Genomic DNA, 19,753 nt, shown 5'->3' on the forward strand with positions numbered 1-19,753 from the left:
CAGTAATCACTATTTCTCCCAAAAAATAGTGCTCCACTGCACTATTAAACTATTTATCATCATTTTAAATATAAATTAACATATATTTAACCAAAAAAGAAATAGCAAACAAGTCAATTCGAATTAGGATTACACTGGGGAATCGTGAAGATTAAAGTGTTTAGCACATTATCCGGTGCATAGCGTGTTTTGTTTGTTTGTTTGTTTGTTTGTTTGTTTGTTTGTGTATTCAGTCATTCATCTCCAAATTAATGACAATAGACAATCTTGGTAATAATCCCAAAAGTCTCGCACATGCGCACATACAACATGATATATATACGTGTTTTTTTTTTGTTTGTTTGTTTGTTTTAAATGTTAATTTGATTCAACAAATTAATGCCGTAAACTACTAATGATACTCTAAAAAACGTTATAAACGTAATTCACAAATTACTGGTCGACAGAATACGGAAGTAGCCCTACAGCGCATGTGCAAAATGGAACGGCGCCGCTTGATTGTTCCGTTTCGGATTTTTCTCAAACAAAATATCGGATTTTTATGAAGTTATTTAATTTGTTCCAGTGTTAACATTAGTGATACGCCGACCTTAAGGTTTTATATTGCACTTTAGAAACACTTGCAGCAGTTTAACTGTTATTTATATAAAAGCGAAGCCGGAAGCAAAGGACGGTAATTCTCTTGATTCCGTTTCCCTTTAACGGAAACAAAACCATAACTGAACATTTTTATCCTCCTATCTTATACAAATACATTATTATTTAACTTAATGTATGCATTGAGAAATGCTGTATTTGATAATAGACTATATATAAAATTATGTTTAACATTTATTAATTAAGATTAATTTTGCACAGTCTATGATGACGATGGCCAGTTTTAATACAAGATATTAATCCGCCATCTTATTCCGGTCCGTGCCGGAAGCTTCCGCTTCACTTGTTTACATTCTTCGTGGAGCTACTAGCGAACAAAAACGTTAGCAGCTTTTCCAAAACAATGGGTGACAGTTGATTAGGTTCGTCAACTTATTATTATTTTTCTCTCTATGTTGTTGTTGTTTTATTATTATTATTTGCGGACCATGGGTTTAGCTCGCTGGAGCTGTTTCTGGGTAACGTTAGCGCTGCTCCAGCTGCGGTGGCTGGGGCTGCTGGTAGCCGCGGAGCAGGTCGCTCTGGTGGAGGTTTTCCTGGAGCAGCGGCCCGACGTCAAGGCTGAGCTCCAGGGGGAGGTGGTGGAGTCCAGTAGGACACCTGAGCACCGAGACGAGGACCAAGAAGAGCTGGAGGGAGACCTGGTCCTGGTGAGTCGGCTTTAGATTAGATCAGATTACATAGTGCATATAGTGCAAGTACATATTCAACAAGATGCAGTTTGGCATCTAACTAGTATGTAATACTAATGCATAGATTTTTATATGCAGTATCGACATACCTACATATATGCACATTAATGCATCCATATAAACATGCATACATATATACATATTCACATAAATGTACATATATACCTAAGGTGCAGTTCCCATACCACACTGTGATGCAGCTCCAGCTGGTTAGGATGGTCCCAGTAAAAATGGTGTTTTTTCAGATAGAAGAGATGATTGTGGGCCTTCTTCCTTCTTGATTTGAGGCGTAGTTCAAAGACCAAGAGAGGTCCTGAGAGATGTGGACTCCCAGGAACTTGAAGCTGGCTACACATTACACATCTGCTCCATTTATATGGATGTGTGTGTCTGTGTCGTCCTCCACAATCCCTCCCGAAGTCCGCAATCACGCATTTGGTCGTAAACGTAAAATGGTAGATGTGCAGGACGAGCGGGAAATGTGAGCCTGCAAGAGAGCATCAGAGGCTCCTCCGGGAAGCTTTGATCTGTCAACACGTGCCAAGATCAGTCAACGGCCTGTTCCATGTCTTTTTAAAGGGATGTTAGAGGCCGCAATAGATGTTTTTTTTCCATGCTGTTTACCGTCCTCAGGTTCGAGATGAGCAGAGCCAGGTAAGCGGCGGAAAAGACGAAGACACCACCAAAAAGCAGGAGCCCTGGATCGGACTGGTGCCTGTGGAGATGGATGACAGCAAACCCACCACCGGGAACCAGGAGTCCTTTGCTGACACAGTCGTCAATAGGGTAAGTCCTCTCTGCTCTTAGTCTGTAGCAGCCAGCGCTGGACCACTGCTAACTCTTATTTTCTAGACTTGTCTGTGTCTTGTGCTAGCTTAAATCATTCTTTTGTTTCTGTTCAAGATGAAGCGAGCCTTGGTCCTCGGAGCTTCGGCGCTGATCATTCTGGCTCTCAACCAAAACACTGTCAGTGAGGTAAAAGTTCAGAAACTCACTCCCATTTTCTTTATTGCAACAGCAGACAAACTTGCTGTTCGGCTTCTTGCAGCTGATTATTTGTTTTTAATGATGGAGTTTATAACCTGAAAGCCTTTCTGTTGTAGATGGATTTGTCTCAGGTGCTGTCCAAACCCATCATCGTGATCCAGACGTCAGAGAACGTCACCAAGCTGATCGGAGCTCTGCTTAGGTACGAAGCACTTGTTTTCACAGATACATGATCCCATATGGCTGATACAAAGCAACAGCATGCAGCTTATTTTGTGTACACAACATAACCCCATCTAACTGAAGACATTTAAATATTCAACGAACTCAGCTGCTCTTATCCAGTCTGTCCTCGGGAGTTAGCAGCGGTCAGAACTTGGTTTTTATCACTTCACCTCTATTAGCTCTGTGTGCACAACAGGCCACAGAGATAAGAAATCACCGGATTTACAAGAGGAAAGTCAACAAGCTGCGTAGAAATCAGTGTGAATAAATAAATGCGCCTGTAGGTGTAGTGATATGACACAGCTTCTCTGCATGGTTTGTTGCATGCGTCTGTTTTGTCTGTTTGTTTTTGGCCTTTTTTGCGAGGTGAAGGAAGGCAGTCATGTCATTGAGGCAGAAAACCGCATACTTGTATGTCAATTCTTCACATTTACATGTTTTTTTAGTACTTGAATTAGAACAAACCGATGCGTCCAACAGAAACAATCAAAAATCATTATTAAGTTGTGAAAGTCAGCACTGACTCCTCAGTCAGAGTCTTAGTTTGCTTAGTCTTTCATTCTTTCCGTGCTGAATTATCATTAAAAGTCCTTTATCCTACCTGATTTCAGTTAAGACAGCTTTAATAGTAATAATTTCATTATGTTAATGACTAAGTATATCAAAAAACATTATCTATAGGCACTGAAATATAAGTGATGGACTGTTTTTATTTTGCATGCGGTCAAAGAAAGTGACAGATATCAGTGAAACTCACAACTTTAGGCATCATATTGCTGCAGATAAACTCAGTGATTTAAATTCCATGCAAGTTCCTTTACGTTCTGTAGCGTTATGAAGATGCTTCCTGCAGTTCAAAGCTGATCTTTTCTAATACAACTCATACAGCTCTCAGTCTTGGATGGATTTTTGTTGACAAATGTTTCCTGACTCTTTTCAGGGGCCTTCAGGCGACCGCAAAAATCACATACAAGACCGTCCTGCAGGACAACCTGGTGAGCCCCACACGCATCAGTGTGTTTCTCAGTTGTTAGCACCCTCCAGTGGTGGGTGAGCAGATGACAGGCTGAGCTGACAGTGAGCGCATGCTGCTGTGTGTTCGGGCAGGGAGCCACGCTCACGCTGTGGTCCAGCTGCGGTCGATCGAGAGGCGGTCGCTACGGGGAGTGGCAGGGGGTCATCTGCACGGGAGAGACCAACTCTCAGGTCCAGGTGGGACATCGGCGTCAGGGCACGTCTTCTTTTAAGCTGCTGTAGGACTAAAGGGACCCCGCTGTTGATAGTTATTTGCGTCTGTTGGATCTGAAGACTGCAGGTTTGGACATGATGTTGAATGAAGTGTTAAAGTAGCGCTGCTCCTCTCTGGTTTGTCTGTAGAAGTACCTGCAGCAGCTGTGGGACACCGTCCTCCTGGTGGCTCTGATCCTCAGCACAGGGGTCATCGTTCAGGCTCGTTGGCAGAACCAGGACCAGCAGCTAAACGACGACCTAGAGGTACTGTCTGTCCTGCTCATGTATCATCTCGGGATATTATTTTGTTTTGCTGCTGAAAAACTGAAAGACAGAAGGAGCTCATATAAAAAAAAAAAAAAAGAACATATATGATGATAAACTGTTTGTAGAGGTTACCGGTTACTCTAGAGCAGGGGTGTCAAACTCATTTTAGTTCATGGGGCCACATACAGCCCAGTTTGATGTCAAGGGGGCCGGACCAATTACACGATATTTACCTAAGGACAAAATAAGGACAACTCCAAATGTCTCCCTCCCCACATTTGTTAAGAAAAAGAAATGCAATTTCCGTTTAGTTCTTGGTCTCAGTTGTTATGTCCACAAATATGTGTGAACCCTTGGAATAGCAGTTACTGTTATTGGAAAAATTGCAGTTAATGTCTTGAATGTAATTTTTGCACTTCGTAAATTCATCCCACGGGCCAGATTAGACCCTCTGGCGGGCCGGTTTTGGCCCCCGGGCCGTATGTTTGACACGTATGCTCTTGAGGCTCAAATAGTGGTAATATGATAATAAAGTCATCCACAAATAAATTATAATATTAGGTAGCTCTACATTTACCAGCTGCAACAAGTATTGTGCACATACACTGATCAGGCATAACATTATGACCACCTTCCTAATATTGTGTAGGTCTCCCTTGTGCCTCCAAAACAGTTGTGACTCATTAGAGAATGGACATGGCGTCCAACCTTTGGGTCCTATGGGTTAAGGGGAGGGGCCTCTGAGGATCATCCCACAGATACTTGATCAGTTTGTGAATTTGGAGGCCAGGTCAACACCTTGTGCTGTTCTTCATGTTTTTTTTTTTTAGTTGTTCCTAAAGTGTTTTTGTGTGTGTGTCTGTGTCAGGCTGCATCCTGCTGGTGATGGCTGCTGCCATTAAGGAGTGTCATTGCTATGGGGTGGGGGTGTCTGGTCTGGTCTAGCTGGGTGCTACATGTCTAAGTAACATCCACACCAATGAATGCCAGGTCCAAAAGTTTCCCAGCAGAACATTGAATTGTCACAAGATGGTCACAATGTTATATACTTCTCCTCTCAGTGGTCATAATGTTGCGGCTGGTCGGTGTGTGCTAATTTTTCTGAAATGACTCATTCTGTCTGAGTCCTTTTTTACTTTAAGGATGTGTTAATGCTGTTTATAGTATTTTCACTGTGGGATCTGAGCTGCTAGTATCATTAATAGCTGGATGTGTTTCTTTCTAATGTTGCAGAGCTACAGCTCCCTGAAGCATTAGTCAGTCAACACGCTGTATTGGCATAGTCTAATACTGTTAACTGTGTCCGAGCCTCTCTGTGTACTCTTTCTATTCAGATGAACTCATGTTTAGCCACAGCCTTCAGTCAAACGACCGAATTAGTTGCACAGTGAGGTCAGAACATTAAGGAACGTCAAGTGCCTGAAGCTGAGCATCACAATCCAGAAAGTCATGATTACAAAACAGATGCTGCACGTCTTTAACCAGATCATGTCCTTCCGCGAGGAGAAGAAAGGGCCCACCGAGCTTGAGACATTCAATTATCTTCTACTGTGTCGTTTCCTCCTCAGCTTCTCCCCAAACAGGATGTTCTGAAGAGGATGTCGTCGCTGAAGACCAAAACGTACCGGCAGCCCAAACCGTCGCAGCCGGTGGAGACGGAGAACTGTGCCGTCTGTCTGGAGCCGTTCAACAACAACCAGGTCGGCCCCCGCTCACACTGAGGCTGATTTAGACTCTGTAGGGACACTGGCAGCAATACTACAGGGGACAGATATAGAGATATTACAATACTTCCATCAGAGGGCCACCAGTTACCTCATTTAGTCACTGAAAATGACTTAGCACACATTTATTTTAATGAAAACCTTTAAAGAACAAGTAGAATGCTGCTGATGATGTGTAAATGATCACTTACATGTACATTCTGCCCTGTTGGGCAGCTCTACAGGCTGTATTTTAAGATTTAAAATACAGCTACTGCATGTAGAAGACTGTGCACTGTTTCTGCAGTGACATGATGTTAACGTTGTGTCTCTCCTCGTCCTTCTCAGTGTCTGCGGGTGCTGCCGTGTCTCCACGAGTACCACAGAGACTGTGTGGACCCCTGGCTGCTGCTGCAACACACCTGTCCTCTGTGCAAACGCAGCATCCTCAGTGAGTTCACGGCACAACCTCACTCACCACGGCAAAGCCAACGAAGCCGATGATGATATTTCACTGTTAACGGATAAATAGATTCTGGTTTAACCCTAATCATAACAAGGTATATTTAAACGCCGATCAGCCATAACATTATGACCACTGACAGGAGAAGTGAATAATATTGACCATCTTGTGACAATTCAGTGTTCTGCTGGGAAACTTTTGGACCTGGAATTCATTGGTGTGGATGTTACTTAGACATGTAGCACCCACCTAGACCAGACCAGGCACCCCCACCCCATAGCAATGACACTCCTTGATGGCAGCAGCCATCCCCAGCAGGATTCAATTACAAAAACGCTTTAGGAACAACTAAAAAAAAAACATGAAGAACAGAACAAAGTGTTGACCTGGCCTCCAAATTCACTAGATCCCAAACTGATCAAGTATCTGTGGGATGATCCACAGAGGCCCCTCCCCTCAAAGACCCCCCCCACTAACAACATTGTGTTGCCAGACACCACAGGACACCCTCAGAAGGCCCATGTCCATTCTCTGATGAGTCACAACTGTTTTGGAGGCACAAGGGAGACCTACACAATATTAGGAAGGTGGTCATAATGTTATGCCTGATCAGTTTTTATATAGTAAGGGGTCCCTGCTCCATCTCTCTAACAGTTTGGGGGGTCCTTGGTCTGAAAAACGTTGTAAGACCCCTGATATAGAGAAAGTATATTTAAATCTGAGCTGGTATTAAATTCCCTGTCTGCTTCTATAAGTTAACATCCTGTTGCTCCACCAGCTGTTATTATTCTTTCATCTCACAGTCTTCTCTTCTCCATCCCTCTCTAGGCAGCGTCTGCAAAGACAGTTAACGGTCGCTTCTCCTCCGTCCCTCCTGCAGCATCTCTTGAGAATCTGAGAATCAACTCATCTCAACCCTCTCCTCCTTTTTATTTATATATATATATCTATTTTTAACTGACCTCAAAGCTTCCTCCTCTCAGCAGTGGACTGCGGGAGAAAACATAAACTTCTCAGCTCGACCAGCCCCAGAGACTGTGGAGCAGTGGGGATTTTAACCTCTGACCTCGGCGTGGGTCTCCCATGCAGACGTGCGTTGGTGGTATAAACTCAAAACTATGAAGTACTGTGTCGGTACTGTTGCGTGTGAGCAGTACTTCTTCCTGGAATCGTGTTACTGTACAACCGTGGAAGTATTTGTATATGTGTTGAGCTACAGTGACCGGTCAACCTCGGCGAGTATATTTATGAGTCAGCTGCATCCACATTCAGTGATTTCCGGTTTGAAGCATGGACTTGTTACCCGTCTGGCAGGCGTCAATATTCACTTTAGATTCAAATGATGTTGATAACCAACTACCAAAGTGGACTAAACGTAAAATTCAGTGTTGGTTTTTAGAGGTTCTGTGGTTGTAGTGGAAAAAAAAAAAGTCAATGTGCACTTGTTGGTCAAAATTTGTGGGAAAAAAAGTGTTTGCACGTGTCCTTATCGCACCGTCTGACTTAAATACAGAGACGCAAACCACAAGAGCACTTTCTTAATCGTACTTTAAAGTGGCTCGATTAATTGCTTAGTCTTAAACATGAAGTTTGTAGCTCCTGTGGCCGTAGCACAGCTTGAGTTTCACTCCTTTTTTTAACTTTAATTTGCATTCTTCCTTTCAGAAAGTGTGTGAAGAAGTCACACTCTAATGGATTCTGACAGTCGAACAGAAGCTCATCTCATGCATCATGTAACAGATGCGTCCTCTTGCTCGTGGAATAATCCTAATAGCTGCAATGGCACTTAAGTACTTGGATGTGGTGCACTCTCAGTGATAATAATCTCATTTTAGTTCTTTCCGTGACAAAAGACCACTTCTTTCTAGGATAGATATGAAGATATGTAGCGGTAAGACTTTAATAAAGACCGGTGAGTCTGGCTCTGTCTGAAGGAAACTAAATTATTAGCACATCACATCTGTTTGAAGGCTCCATATTGTGCTGATTTGTGGGTTCATACTTTTATTTTGGAGAATACCAGAGTATGTATGACTAAACATTTTTGCTCCTCTTCTCAAAGCGGCCTGTAAGGTGTTATCTGGCCTCCCTCCCAAGCCTGTTCGGATTGGATAACTGCTTAAGGCGTGATTTATGGTTTTGCGTTGGCACTCAGTTACAGGTAGGGCGTAGCTCCGTACTGCAGACAACTAACTGGACAGTAAAGTCTGCGATTAATCTGAAAACGCATTTCCTCGTCCACATCTCTCAGTGGCTGGACGAGAGCAGAAAATTCTAACTCCTGCACATCTACTCAGACGTCTAATTCTCTCTTTTCTGCGTTGCAGTGATTTCAGTCAAAGTAACTTTTGATCGACGTTCATTAGCTGCTCAGGCTCTGTGTACATCTGACATTGAGGCACAGACCAAGCTTTAGCGTGTCCTGCAAGACTGCCTGCTAGGTGGACATCATGTAAATATGTTATAAACAGGGTTGGGTCAGATTACTTTGAAATGTAATCGATTACTGATTACAGATTACATGGCAAATTTTGTAATCAGTAACGTAATCTATTGGATTACCCAAAACATGTAACGTAATCTGATTACTTTAGGATTACTTTTTACACAACTTGTACAAGACATACACAATCTTATTTTCCTCTGTCTTTAATTCAAAGTTGTGGCGATGTTGCCAAGTACTGAACGTATTTTTGCCGACTGGAACAGGTCTATTCCCAGATAGCAAGAGGCTGGCGGACCACCGTCAGCCCACTGGGGATAGACCTGGCAGTCCGCTGGAGTTTTGCTCATCGGTTCACTGGCGGTCCGCGAGCGAGTTGTCGTCAAATGCCCCAATATTTTGTCACTATTGGTCTAAAACCTTTTTCATTTATTCAGTTATACTTCATCCATCACTTTAATAACATTTCATGTATTTTCTTAATATTCATGATAAGTTAAATTTCAAGAGATGGTGGACCACAAGTGGCATGCCACCAGCGGTCTGCTATCTGCCAATCTGTTTTTTTGCTATCTGGGTTGGTTGACGTTGACGGTTCCTCCATCTTGGGTTTTGATTTGAACCTTTTTCTTGTCAAGAAACTACACAGGCAAATGGATGATAATGACATCTAGTGAACAAACAAATGGGCTGCTTGTCAAATGAAAACACTGGCTAGGCTATCATAAAAAAGTTGCATTGTTTGCATGATAAAATGTAATCAGGTAATCCCCAACAATGTAACTGTAATCTAATTACGCATTTTTGCATTGTAGTCTGGGCTGATTACAGTTACTTGATTTTTGTAATCTGATTACGTAATCTAGATTACATGTAATCAGTTACTACCCAACCCTGGTTATAAATATATTATATTTTTGCATTCTGTGTGTTGAGGAGAGGGTCCTCTGTGGATCATCCCACAGATACTTGATCAGTTTGGGATCTAGTGAATTTGGAGGCCAGGTCAACACCTTGTGCTGTTCTTCATGTTTTATTGAGTTGTTCCTGTGTGTGTGTCTGTGTCAGGCTGCATCCTGCTGGGGATGGCTGCTGCCATCAAGGAGTGTCATTACTATGGGGTGGGGGTGCCTGGTCTGGTCTAGGTGGGTGCTACATATATAAGTAACATCCACATGAATGAATGCCAGGTCCAAAAGTTTCCCAGCAGAACACTGAACTGTCACAAGATGTTTAATGTTATTCACTTCTCCTATCAGTGGTTTTAATGTTGTGGCTGATCGGTGTAACACCCTGCAGGAAAATGGAAATAACATAATATGACCTAATCGATTCAGTCTATACTTCCTGTCACTAGTTCTCCCAGCTGTCACATAATCCGGCACCTGTCTCACCTGTGATAATCAACATGAGTTTTGTTACCTTTGGACAGAGCCGGACTCGTTGTTGTCCCACTGCTTTCAGTCATTATGTTTAGCTGTAACATACTTATTGTAAAGACATGATAGAGGTAAAAGACAAAGTAATGGAAAAAAAAATACATGATACGATACCGTCAAATGTGCTAGACACGGTCAGATAAATAATTGTGAATTTCCACATTGTGCTGCAAAAGGAACAAGTCATATGTGTGTGATCGGTCAGTAATGACTCAAACTCGAAGGATGTCAAAACAATTCTCTGTTTTATTTTGTAATGTAAACTCCAAAAAGCAATTACATGTGCTTCTTTTGTTACAAAATGCTCCGATCGATCTGTTCTCTTCATAGAAAATAGAGTGTGCATGGCAACATGTAGGCTTCTCGACAGCTCGTCGCTGTTCGGCATGTGCTTCCAAACACGACGGCATCCCAGTGAGACGCTCATAGAGCCCATTTCTTTTCTCTTTTGTTTTCTTTTCGTGAAGCTGGACAACAGTGGTGTGAAGTTTGGTGGATGACGACGCATACGTTACATGCAGCCTCCCGCTGATGTCCAGACTTGATCATAGGTCACTAATTGTTCTTCCAGCTACAGAAGGAACTGCAGTCTCTCCAAAGCCCTGGATGTCCCTTCCCTTTATTCCTATGTAGGTTGTTGATGATGTCAAACTGTGGATCTTAAACGATAAGCTAGTTTGTTACTTGGCAAAAATAAAGGTCTTATTCTTTGTCGTCATTTCCTGGCTCACACTCAGCACTTTGGTTTTTAATGAGCTATAAAATAAAATCCGACCATCCTTCAGGTTCAAACACCAACAGTAGATGTTCAGTAACACTTCTGCAAGTTGCTTAGAATCACAGCAATCTGAACGTGACCAGGTGTAAATGAATACATAATTTCGATAAAAACTGAAAACCCGTGGAGGTTCTCACAGCCTTCAGAGCTGGAACGTGAGCGACCGTCAAACCAGAACACTGCCAGATTCGTTCACTCACTCCTCATCCACGTTCCCGGCGCCTCCCTCTCCCAGCGTCAGTTAGTTCAGTTCGAGCAGCAGCAGGCCGTCCCTCCGGTCAGGAGGGGATCATGCCTTTGTTCCTCTTGCGGTCGGCCATGGTGCGCCGGTTGTGGTTGCTAGCGTGGCTCTTGTTGGCCTCCTTCTTTCGTCGGTCCAGGAATGTGTCCAAGGATTGTCCTTGGCCTTTAGGTCGGCCCACCACGTTACTGGGACGTTCCGGTCGGATGCTAGGAGAGAAGGGTGCAAGGAAGTCAGGAGAGGTGTGGGCAGATTTATAATTTCAATATTTCTTGTGTATAAGTTTGGGGTTCAGTGTCTTGTTTAAGGACACTACAGCATGTGGTCCATGTGCTGATGATCAAACCTCTAACCCTGGTTTATGGACAACTTGTTCTGCCTTCTGAGCCACAGCCACAAATACTACTACTACTATTCTACTAAAACACACCAGAACAATTTGCATGTTGACATTTCTTGTATATAGGTTTCTATTACATATCCTAACCAGTAACACATTTGTCTAAAATCTCAACCACACCCTCATGCCTTAAGTGGATAATTTGCAAAGTGAAAACTGCCTTCACCCTTTCCTCTGGTGCATGGCGGCTCTCCTGGCTTCAGCCCTCTCTCTCAGCAGAGCTGGGTCCTGCACGAACTGGTCCCTGTTTGTATTGTTCTGAAATAAAAGAGAAAGATAAAAAAAAAAAGTTAATAACAAAACATGCTGACATTGTAATCACATCAAATAACCCGTTTTAAAAAGTAAATTTATCTGGATTCAAATCTATATTATAAATGAGTTACCCCTTTGTGGTAAAATGTGCAATTTTACTAACTTTAGATGACATTAAGAAGCGTTTTGCAGAGCAGTTTTGTTTCTACTTCCTGCTTCACTTTCAACAATGGCGACTAAAACTTCCTGAAAGACGAGTCGTACAAATGTTTGTATCTCTCAACCTCCTCAGTTAACCTTTCCTTGATGTGTTCCATCTTTATTGATTCAAAACAATCAATTAAAAAAATGCGGAGATGGAGAAGCAGATGGAAATACTGATGCGGAAACACGCTACTACCAAGCGGTCTGCATCGCCGCGTCGTGTAGTTATATTTCTGGGGAGGTGCACGTCAACTTAACACAGAAATCAAAACCGCCAAGCACAGTAGGATCCCTCCAGTATGCCATGAAAATATGCATGTTTACAATTTAAGATAAACACCTGTGCATGTTGCCTAAGATCCAGTCAATTTCAGTACCTGTAAAGTGCCTTCCTCCTCTTCACCTTCACTCTCCTCCTCTTCCTCAACTTTGTTTCCTTTTCTCAGTACCTGTGGGGTCGTGAAAGGCCTGCAAAACAAATCAGGAGGTGCTTTTTAAATTCTTCTCTTAACCCTTTTTTTTTTTTTTTTTTTTTTTTTTTAAGATCAGAAACCAAATAAAACGTAAAGTACCTTCTGTTCAGTAGACTGTCTCCATCCAGGTCATTGGCTCCTATTTGGTTCATGTCGTACGTGTCGTCGTACTCGTCGTCGTAGTCGTCCAGGTCGTACGCGGCAGAGGATTCTCCGGGTTCGATGACGACCTCGTCCACCACCGTCTCGTAGGCCTGATAGCGAGCTCTCTGCTCCTCTATGTGCTGCTTGTCGTTCAGCATGTCTCGAGCGCTCTCTCCTTTCCTGTGAGATTAAGACAGCACGGCAAAGTGGACTCTGAAGTCTCACCTGTTCTTATGTTTTGACTACATGGCACCGGAGAAAACATCTGGATCCTTTTTAATTAAGCAGGATTTAGATGCACGGCTTTCATCGACTAGAATGAGTCGAGGGTTATTGAATTCTTTAAATAAGCGAGCGTCTCCTGTGTGATTCGTTACCTCCTGCCCTTCCAGATGCGGGACATGTCCACCTGGTCTCTGCGGAACACGTCAAACTCGTCATCATCAAACACGTTGGATCGGTGGTCCAGAACATTCGGGAGGTCCTCCTTCACTTGCCTGGAGGAACACGGTCAAACAGTTACTACATCGCACAAAAACAATCTGCAAAAGGTGTTCCTGTTGGTGTACATCACAGTCCAACGACATTAAACTGTGAAGATAAACCCACTGAGGATTTTACCGTCTCATAATTTCTATGAAAGACCAGAATACAGCTACGGCATCAGTGCGTGCAGTCACCTTGGCATGGCTCGGTCCAGTTTGTCCAGGCTGGGGGACAAGCGGTCCTCCAGGATGTTGTTGATGACCAGCTCAGAGTTGTAGTCGTATTCCTCGAGGCACGCCAGCAGGAAGCCTTCGCCCAGATCGGGAAGAAGGTCCCTGATACACGACAGGAGCGACTCCAGCTCCGCCCCGCTCACCGAACACATTGCGCCCTGAAAGCACAAGTCAAAGATTGGACTGGGTCACCTCTATATCTAGTGTTGTCCCACTAACTTGTGTAATGTACTGAAACTCCACTATTTGTACAGCTTCTTCTTCCTGTTGAATTCTACTCACACAAACTGTGGAGCAGACACTTTCTAAACCTGCTTTCAGTCTGTGCCATTTTTATTCTACTGTTTTAATGCGAGCAGCTCACGTTGTTTCCTTTTCGTGGAACGTCCAGTATGGCCTCTGCTCCCCTCGGACTCTCTCTTCCTTCTCGCTCTCTGACCTCCTGAGGTTTAAAGCCATATGAAGGCGCAGCAGCAGCAGCAGCAGCGGCGCCACCTGCTGCTCCCTGATCGTCAGGCAGCAACGAGGAGAACTTATTCTGAACCTGGCTGTGTGGTTTCCGTCGCCCCGCGCCTTCCCAGGCACTTTCCACTCCCTGGAGCAAGTAGGACGTCCTGGTGTCATCACTGAGGGAAGCAGGCGGTTAAGGAACTAAATGAAAAACACTGTGAGAGTGCACAAAAATATTAAATGCATTAAAGAGCAACAGATGCCAGAAAAGATTAATCGAGCACCAATATCACTGCAGATTAATTCTCTGACAAACAAGTGGCATATACCATTGAAGAAGATCAATAAATTTAAGAAAATGTCTTGTTGTTTCTGTCACTTTTTGCAGGCTGCCATAAAAATCTATTAGTCCCAAGGTGCTGCTGTAAAACTGATAAGGATACATGACAGGAATGGCCTGTTGGAGGAGGCTGATGTCGTCTGCGATGGGAAACTGCTCATCATAGTCCGTCAAAAACCTGAAGGAAAAAGCAAAGGGTCGAATCTCAAACGTAGACAGAGTCAGGTCCTTATCTTAGCCTTCACTTTAGCAGCATTCAGAGTGACTAAAGTCCATATATAAAGCAATTTGCTAATTTCCTAGTGGCAGACTGTTGGTCACGACAGGATCTTCTAGGATCTGGTTACCTAGGTAACCCTCGTGCATATTTACCTATCCATCTACAAGCCTGCTATCAGTACAGACAAATTTGAATTTGAGTTTGAACAGCGCCCTGAATCTCATCCACTTGACAGGGTCGCTTGTCGCGACGCCATCGCTCGTCTCTTTATTGTGTTTAGCATTCAAGTCAGAAAAAGCAAACCCAACTCCACAGCAGCAGACGACAGCTGGAGGACAGTCCACAAATGTGATAAAAACACAATGCAACAATGACTTAACAGGGAATAAATAACAAACCCCACCACTGTTGATCTCACCTTTTCTCAGGCAGAAAAGACGTGAAATATTGCAGGAGTTCCTCTGCAAATGTCTGCATGTTTTCTCTCCTGCAAGGCGACAAACATTTGTATAAATAATGCATGTGTGTTAATGTGTGTTAAAGCCTGCTGCTTGTTCTACTAAGCAGAGAGTTGGAGCCTCTCACCCTTCCAGGATCGGCTGTAGGCAGGTGTGGTGCAGCAGCAGGTGAGCCGTCTCCACCATCTTACGGCAGGAGTGAGACAGCCTCTTCCACAAATTCTCCTGAAGACTAAAAGAGGGGTTGAAGCTTATTTATTCATACTGTCCCTTTGTTTCTGTATTAAATCCCTGAAGCAGATACTCACTCTTTATCGTCAAAGTTTCTCTTCCTAACGGCCTTCTCAAGGTCAGGCACGGCGGTCTCGTAAAATGAAGTCAGTCTGACGAAAAGAAAGAGTGAAGATCTCAGAAAGGTTATTTTTTTTTTTTCACGTAGGCACAGCTGACCGTGAGCGTTTAGAGGGGGACGCTGCGGGTTGAGCGGTTCTCCGTTTGCTTACCTGCTGATGAAACCGTGGGATTGGAAGCTGGAGCAGGCTGCAGGGAAGATGTCTAGGAAGGCATGGATGGTGGTGGTCGAGTCGCACAGGTACAAAATAATATCTTCAAGTTCCTAGAACAGAAAATCCAACAATTAAAACCCTCACCGTTATGTTTATTACATGCAGACTCCTGTTATACTTGGTGATCACCTACCTACTGTAAAGATATTCACCTTTAAGCACTGTACATTTATCATATTCATCATTTTTACTTGAACTTAAGCCAGATCAACTCGTTACTAAATACTGTTACATATTAGAAGCACATGCAATAATGAAGGGAGACATGCGTGTCTGACCTGCTTGCTCATGGTCATGGCAGTGGGTTGCTTGTGTGCATTCAGCTTCACCGGCTCCATGGCAGTGGCTCCTTCACAATGAATACCACACTTTTCCAGGATTGTGTCAAAAACCTGAAGATGATGAAGAATAAACACATAAATACAATCTAAGGGGACACAAGTCAGAAAAAAAGTACGTATCTTTCAATGGAAATGTAGAGTTGTGTTTTTAAAATCAGATTTTACCTGTAACACGGTGGGGACTGTCTCATCCAGGTCACTGTAGTAGGACGGCTGCTGAGTGAAGATGTTCTCTGAAAGGACGTTGTCAGAAGAGTGAGCTGAGATATAAAATAATTAAAAAAAACAATAAAAATGACTTCATAAAAATAAAAAATAACTCACCAATCATCTTGTGCAGCAGCTGACCGTTGCCCTTTCCAAAGAGCACACACAGATCCAAAAGTTTGGGAATGTCAAACAGGAAGTTGTTATAAATAATTTCTCCAAAGACAGCTGGAGTGAGGAAGTTCTCCTGAGGGAAGAGGGGGAAGTTCAAGGTTTGTATTCAGCAGAGTACTGTGTATCAGTGACAACAAACGAGCTCCCGTAGTGATCACATCTGGGTCCTGCTCTTACCTTGGATTCTTTATGCGTGGCCATCCTGAGGAAGGTCAAGAAGACCGCCCTGTGGACGGCGCGCTGCATCTCAGCGACCGCCGGCGAGGGAGGAAGGGCAGCGAGGTCGAGGCCACGAGGGGCTTGACCCAGATACGAGTCCAGACACCTCTGCAGGGACTCATCAAACACCACCTAGTACATAAAAAGATGTTATCAGGGAAGGTTTGGATCTTAAATTATGTCAATTTCAGCTGAATGAAAAGAAAATGTGTCTCAGCGAGTACCTGACACCAGAACTTGTCATGGGGCAGTGAGAGCAGCCACTCCAGATCCTCTGTGATGAATCTGGCATGCTCCAAAAACTCCTCCACCTCGGCTGGAGAGGCCTCTTCAGGAGGGGGCTTGTAAGGCACAAAGCAGCGCTCCTCTACCCTGTCCGGGTGCTGACGGGCAACAAAAAGCACAGAGTTTGACTCTAAGAAACCGGTCTTTGTGAGAGGCATGTCAGATTAATCCCGGGAGCCCTGGAAAACTGCAGTATGTATGAAAGATAAATATTTGCAGACAGAGATAAGAACCGACTCACCAGTGCAGGCAGCGTGCGCTCTTTTCCCAGTGGGCCCGGCTCCGTCACCTGCTGCTCATCCAGAGGCACTCGAGCACAGGCCATGGCTTCTCCTTCTCTCGTTTATTCTTCTCCTTCTCTAGTTTATTCTGAGGAATCACATGATGGCAATTCTATTTGAGGTAGGTAGATAGGTTTAATTGGAATAATTAGGGGCCCTAAAATAATTCATCACCTGCTTAAACATATATTTTTTTTCTATTTGGGGATTCACGTGTGGAACTGTTTAGCCACACTAAGGTCATATTAAACTCTGTCTGTTTGTTTATTGCTGCGAAATGGCAAAACGGTCAATAGAGCGACCAAACAACACCGGTCATGAATGCACATTCATTTGAGTTTGATTTACAGGCTACTTAACTGAATACGACAATGTGTACTTTACTATATTGTCATTTATTCCAATACTAAAAAGTTCCACTTATATTTTTAATTTATATAATACTTGGTTGCTGTGTAAAAATACACATATTCCCACAGATAATCTGAACTGAGCGGTATGAATTTTTACCCCCCAGCCCTAATCCTAGATGTAAATTGTTATTGCTGAGATTTACGAGTTTTAAAAAGGCCCATTTAGAGATTAGTAGTTCTGAAAATCTGTCTTAAACTTAAACCTACGACTCTCCGGTGTCAAAAAACAAAAACCCATGTCAGTCACTGTACCTTTAAATGTAATCCACCACATAATCCTCAAAAGATCTCATCTATCTATCTATAGGGAGACGGCAAATTAAACTCGGCAAGTATTTCAAGACCGCTGGGAGTTTGGAAAGACGGCCGAGTTTCTGTGTCGCTCATAATTGATGAGAGTGGCAAAAGATAATTTACATCTACACCAGAAACTTTGCATATGCAAAGGAGGTCGGTGCAACATCTGGACCATCGTTGTTTTCCAGTACACAGATTATTATTGTGCTCACATGTGAAGGGTAAATCTGTCTCTTCTCCTTAGCCTTCAGCAATCACCACAAAAACAGTGCTGTTGTGTGTTAATGACTGCAAGTAAAGTGATTTGCTATATATGCTGTTATTTACATCCTCAAAATAATCCATCCCTTTGGTTTCATTATGTTAATTTTAAACAAACACTGAGATTCAGCTTTTTAACAGCAGCAGTAGCTTTCACCTGCTTTCAAAGTTGAATTATTGCAAGTCATTTTATTATTTTCTCTCCTGCTGACACGTCAGAAGATGACAGCATAGCTAAAGCAAAGACAGCTACTGTTATGAAGCTACAGTGGCTACTGACTGGACACTATTTGTTGCTTATTTGGTTAGTTGTTTTTTTGTTTTTTTTATTTATTCAGAATCAAACAGAGAATTAAAACACGTGTAAGTCGTGTTATATTAAGCTAACTAACGATAAAAGACAACGGCTAATAAACAGACACTTATTAATAGTTAACCAGCAAAGTCATGATAGCTGCGGTAATGCAAAGTAACGGAGCTAGCCACATGTTAAAGGTTAGCTTTTATACAACACCGTGCCTCATGACATGAAGTTAATCAGCCAAGTTCTGACTTCAAAACCAGCTACGCATTCAGCTAACCTGTTAGCTGTTAGCTCTGTACCAAGTTCATGCTAGCTTGTCAATTCATAGGCAAGCTAATATTAACAGAACGTAGCTAAGCAACCGGTGACTTTATAACTGTGTGGCCGTCACGGTTGTTCGTATAACTGTCCAAGAAATAATCTATAGATATTTATATACGCGCATACATAATGTGAGCTCACCTTATAGTATGACAGTCTGTCACTCTTTCAAGCCATCCCATCTATGCCACCGTCTCAGCTGCTTTCCACAGTTTCAATTTCCAAAACGTTTTTCTAATCACCTGTGTTAGACAGGAAATGACGAGGTGTCTGTTTTTCTTTACGGTTCTCTACGCATGTGCAGTACAACAACAGTTTAATATCTTCGTCGCCCCCTGGTGGACACAAGAGCGAAGCGTATATAGCGCTACTAATACTAGTACACTGTATACAAAAGTATTATTTTTATTTTAAAGTAAAAACATAAATTAAATTTAATATGCAAATTAAAAAAATAAATAAAATGCCCTCCAAATAATAAAACAAGTATTTCTATATATGGTTATTTGAATTAGGTTAGAAATAATAGTTAAGTAAAATATATTTATCTCAACTGTATATTACCCATGTTTATATTGTATTGTTTATTTTTTACACTGTCTTTGCATTGTTATTGGAGTTGGCTTTTAATCTCATTGTACAGTGTATACTGACAATAAATGCATTTTATTCTATTCTATTCTATTCTATCTATTCTAAAAGGGTACGCAGGTGGATTTTGAAATAAAATCTGTCTCTTTCTTTCTGTTTTCCTTGTACAATGTGCTTCTGCATTTCTTAACTGAATTATGCTTCGCCTTTAAGTTGAATGGGAAGCATAAAGGTGGAAAATACAGAGTCGTGACTCAATCAAGTTGTAATGTGCAAACAAGGAACATTCATTTTCAGATTTATCGCGGCTTTACACACTGGAAAGATTTCATCCTCAGTGTCTGTCAATAAATAAATACATAAATAAATCCTTGTAGAAATCAGAACAAAGATGCTCCTAGAGCTCCAGAACTCACTCACCTGATAATCAAGATTTTAAGTTGCCTCCAATACCACATCAGTTAGGATCCATTTTAATATTATTTTATTTGCTTTTAAAGCCTTGAATGGCCTTGCCCCATCTTAACTCTCTGAGCTGCTGCACCCCTACACCCCTAGCCGATCTCTCAGGTCAGCTGACCAGCTGCTCCTGACGGTGCCTAAAACTAGGCTTAAGCTCAGAGGGGATCGAGCGTTTGCTGTTGCAGCTCCAAAACTTTGGAACAAATTGCCTCTGCACATTCGACAAGCCTCCTCTCTGTCTCA

General features: G+C 42.6%; 2 protein-coding genes across 3 annotated transcripts; one reads left to right on the forward strand and one right to left on the reverse strand.

Annotated features, from left to right (window-relative positions):
- Positions 1 to 964: 964 nt before the first annotated feature.
- On the forward strand, positions 965 to 10,824 carry rnf215 (ring finger protein 215). Of its 2 annotated transcripts, XM_084551141.1 has the most exons (10): positions 965 to 1,307; positions 1,983 to 2,135; positions 2,253 to 2,324; positions 2,453 to 2,538; positions 3,502 to 3,556; positions 3,669 to 3,773; positions 3,939 to 4,055; positions 5,627 to 5,758; positions 6,110 to 6,212; positions 7,053 to 10,824. In XM_084551141.1, exons 1-10 carry the CDS (start codon positions 1,050 to 1,052, stop codon positions 7,073 to 7,075), a joined length of 1,104 nt encoding a protein of 367 aa, XP_084407267.1. In that variant the 5' UTR covers positions 965 to 1,049; the 3' UTR covers positions 7,076 to 10,824. The 2 variants fall into 2 exon arrangements, with proteins under 2 accessions (XP_084407267.1, XP_084407268.1); XM_084551142.1 differs by lacking the exon at positions 3,669 to 3,773.
- On the reverse strand, positions 10,335 to 18,799 carry ascc2 (activating signal cointegrator 1 complex subunit 2). The gene is made up of 19 exons (XM_084551140.1): positions 18,599 to 18,799; positions 16,822 to 16,949; positions 16,520 to 16,678; positions 16,254 to 16,427; positions 16,020 to 16,149; positions 15,861 to 15,928; positions 15,633 to 15,746; positions 15,292 to 15,404; positions 15,097 to 15,171; positions 14,916 to 15,020; positions 14,749 to 14,817; positions 14,214 to 14,288; positions 13,685 to 13,946; positions 13,282 to 13,478; positions 12,979 to 13,098; positions 12,557 to 12,781; positions 12,362 to 12,452; positions 11,692 to 11,783; positions 10,335 to 11,334 (listed from the first exon to the last, which is right to left on the reverse strand). The coding sequence occupies exons 2-19, from the start codon at positions 16,903 to 16,905 to the stop codon at positions 11,163 to 11,165; spliced, it is 2,325 nt and encodes a 774-aa protein (XP_084407266.1). The 5' UTR covers positions 16,906 to 16,949; positions 18,599 to 18,799; the 3' UTR covers positions 10,335 to 11,162.
- Positions 18,800 to 19,753: the final 954 nt, after the last annotated feature.

Source organism: Chelon labrosus, assembly GCF_963514085.1.
Source record: "Chelon labrosus genome assembly, chromosome: 9".
NCBI lineage: Eukaryota > Metazoa > Chordata > Actinopteri > Mugiliformes > Mugilidae > Chelon > Chelon labrosus.

Coding starts and splice junctions, on each gene's coding strand:
- rnf215 (XM_084551141.1), top strand. CDS start 1,050: ATGTTGTTGTTGTTTTATTATTATTATTTGCGGACCATGGGTTTAGCT. Junction 1,308..1,982: donor TGGAGGGAGACCTGGTCCTG/GTGAGTCGGCTT, acceptor TACCGTCCTCAG/GTTCGAGATGAGCAGAGCCA. Junction 3,774..3,938: donor AGACCAACTCTCAGGTCCAG/GTGGGACATCGG, acceptor GTTTGTCTGTAG/AAGTACCTGCAGCAGCTGTG.
- ascc2 (XM_084551140.1), bottom strand. CDS start 16,905: ATGGCCTGTGCTCGAGTGCCTCTGGATGAGCAGCAGGTGACGGAGCCG. Junction 15,405..15,632: donor CCATGACCATGAGCAAGCAG/GTCAGACACGCA, acceptor TTTCTGTTCTAG/GAACTTGAAGATATTATTTT. Junction 13,099..13,281: donor CTGGACCGAGCCATGCCAAG/GTGACTGCACGC, acceptor GTGTTCCTCCAG/GCAAGTGAAGGAGGACCTCC.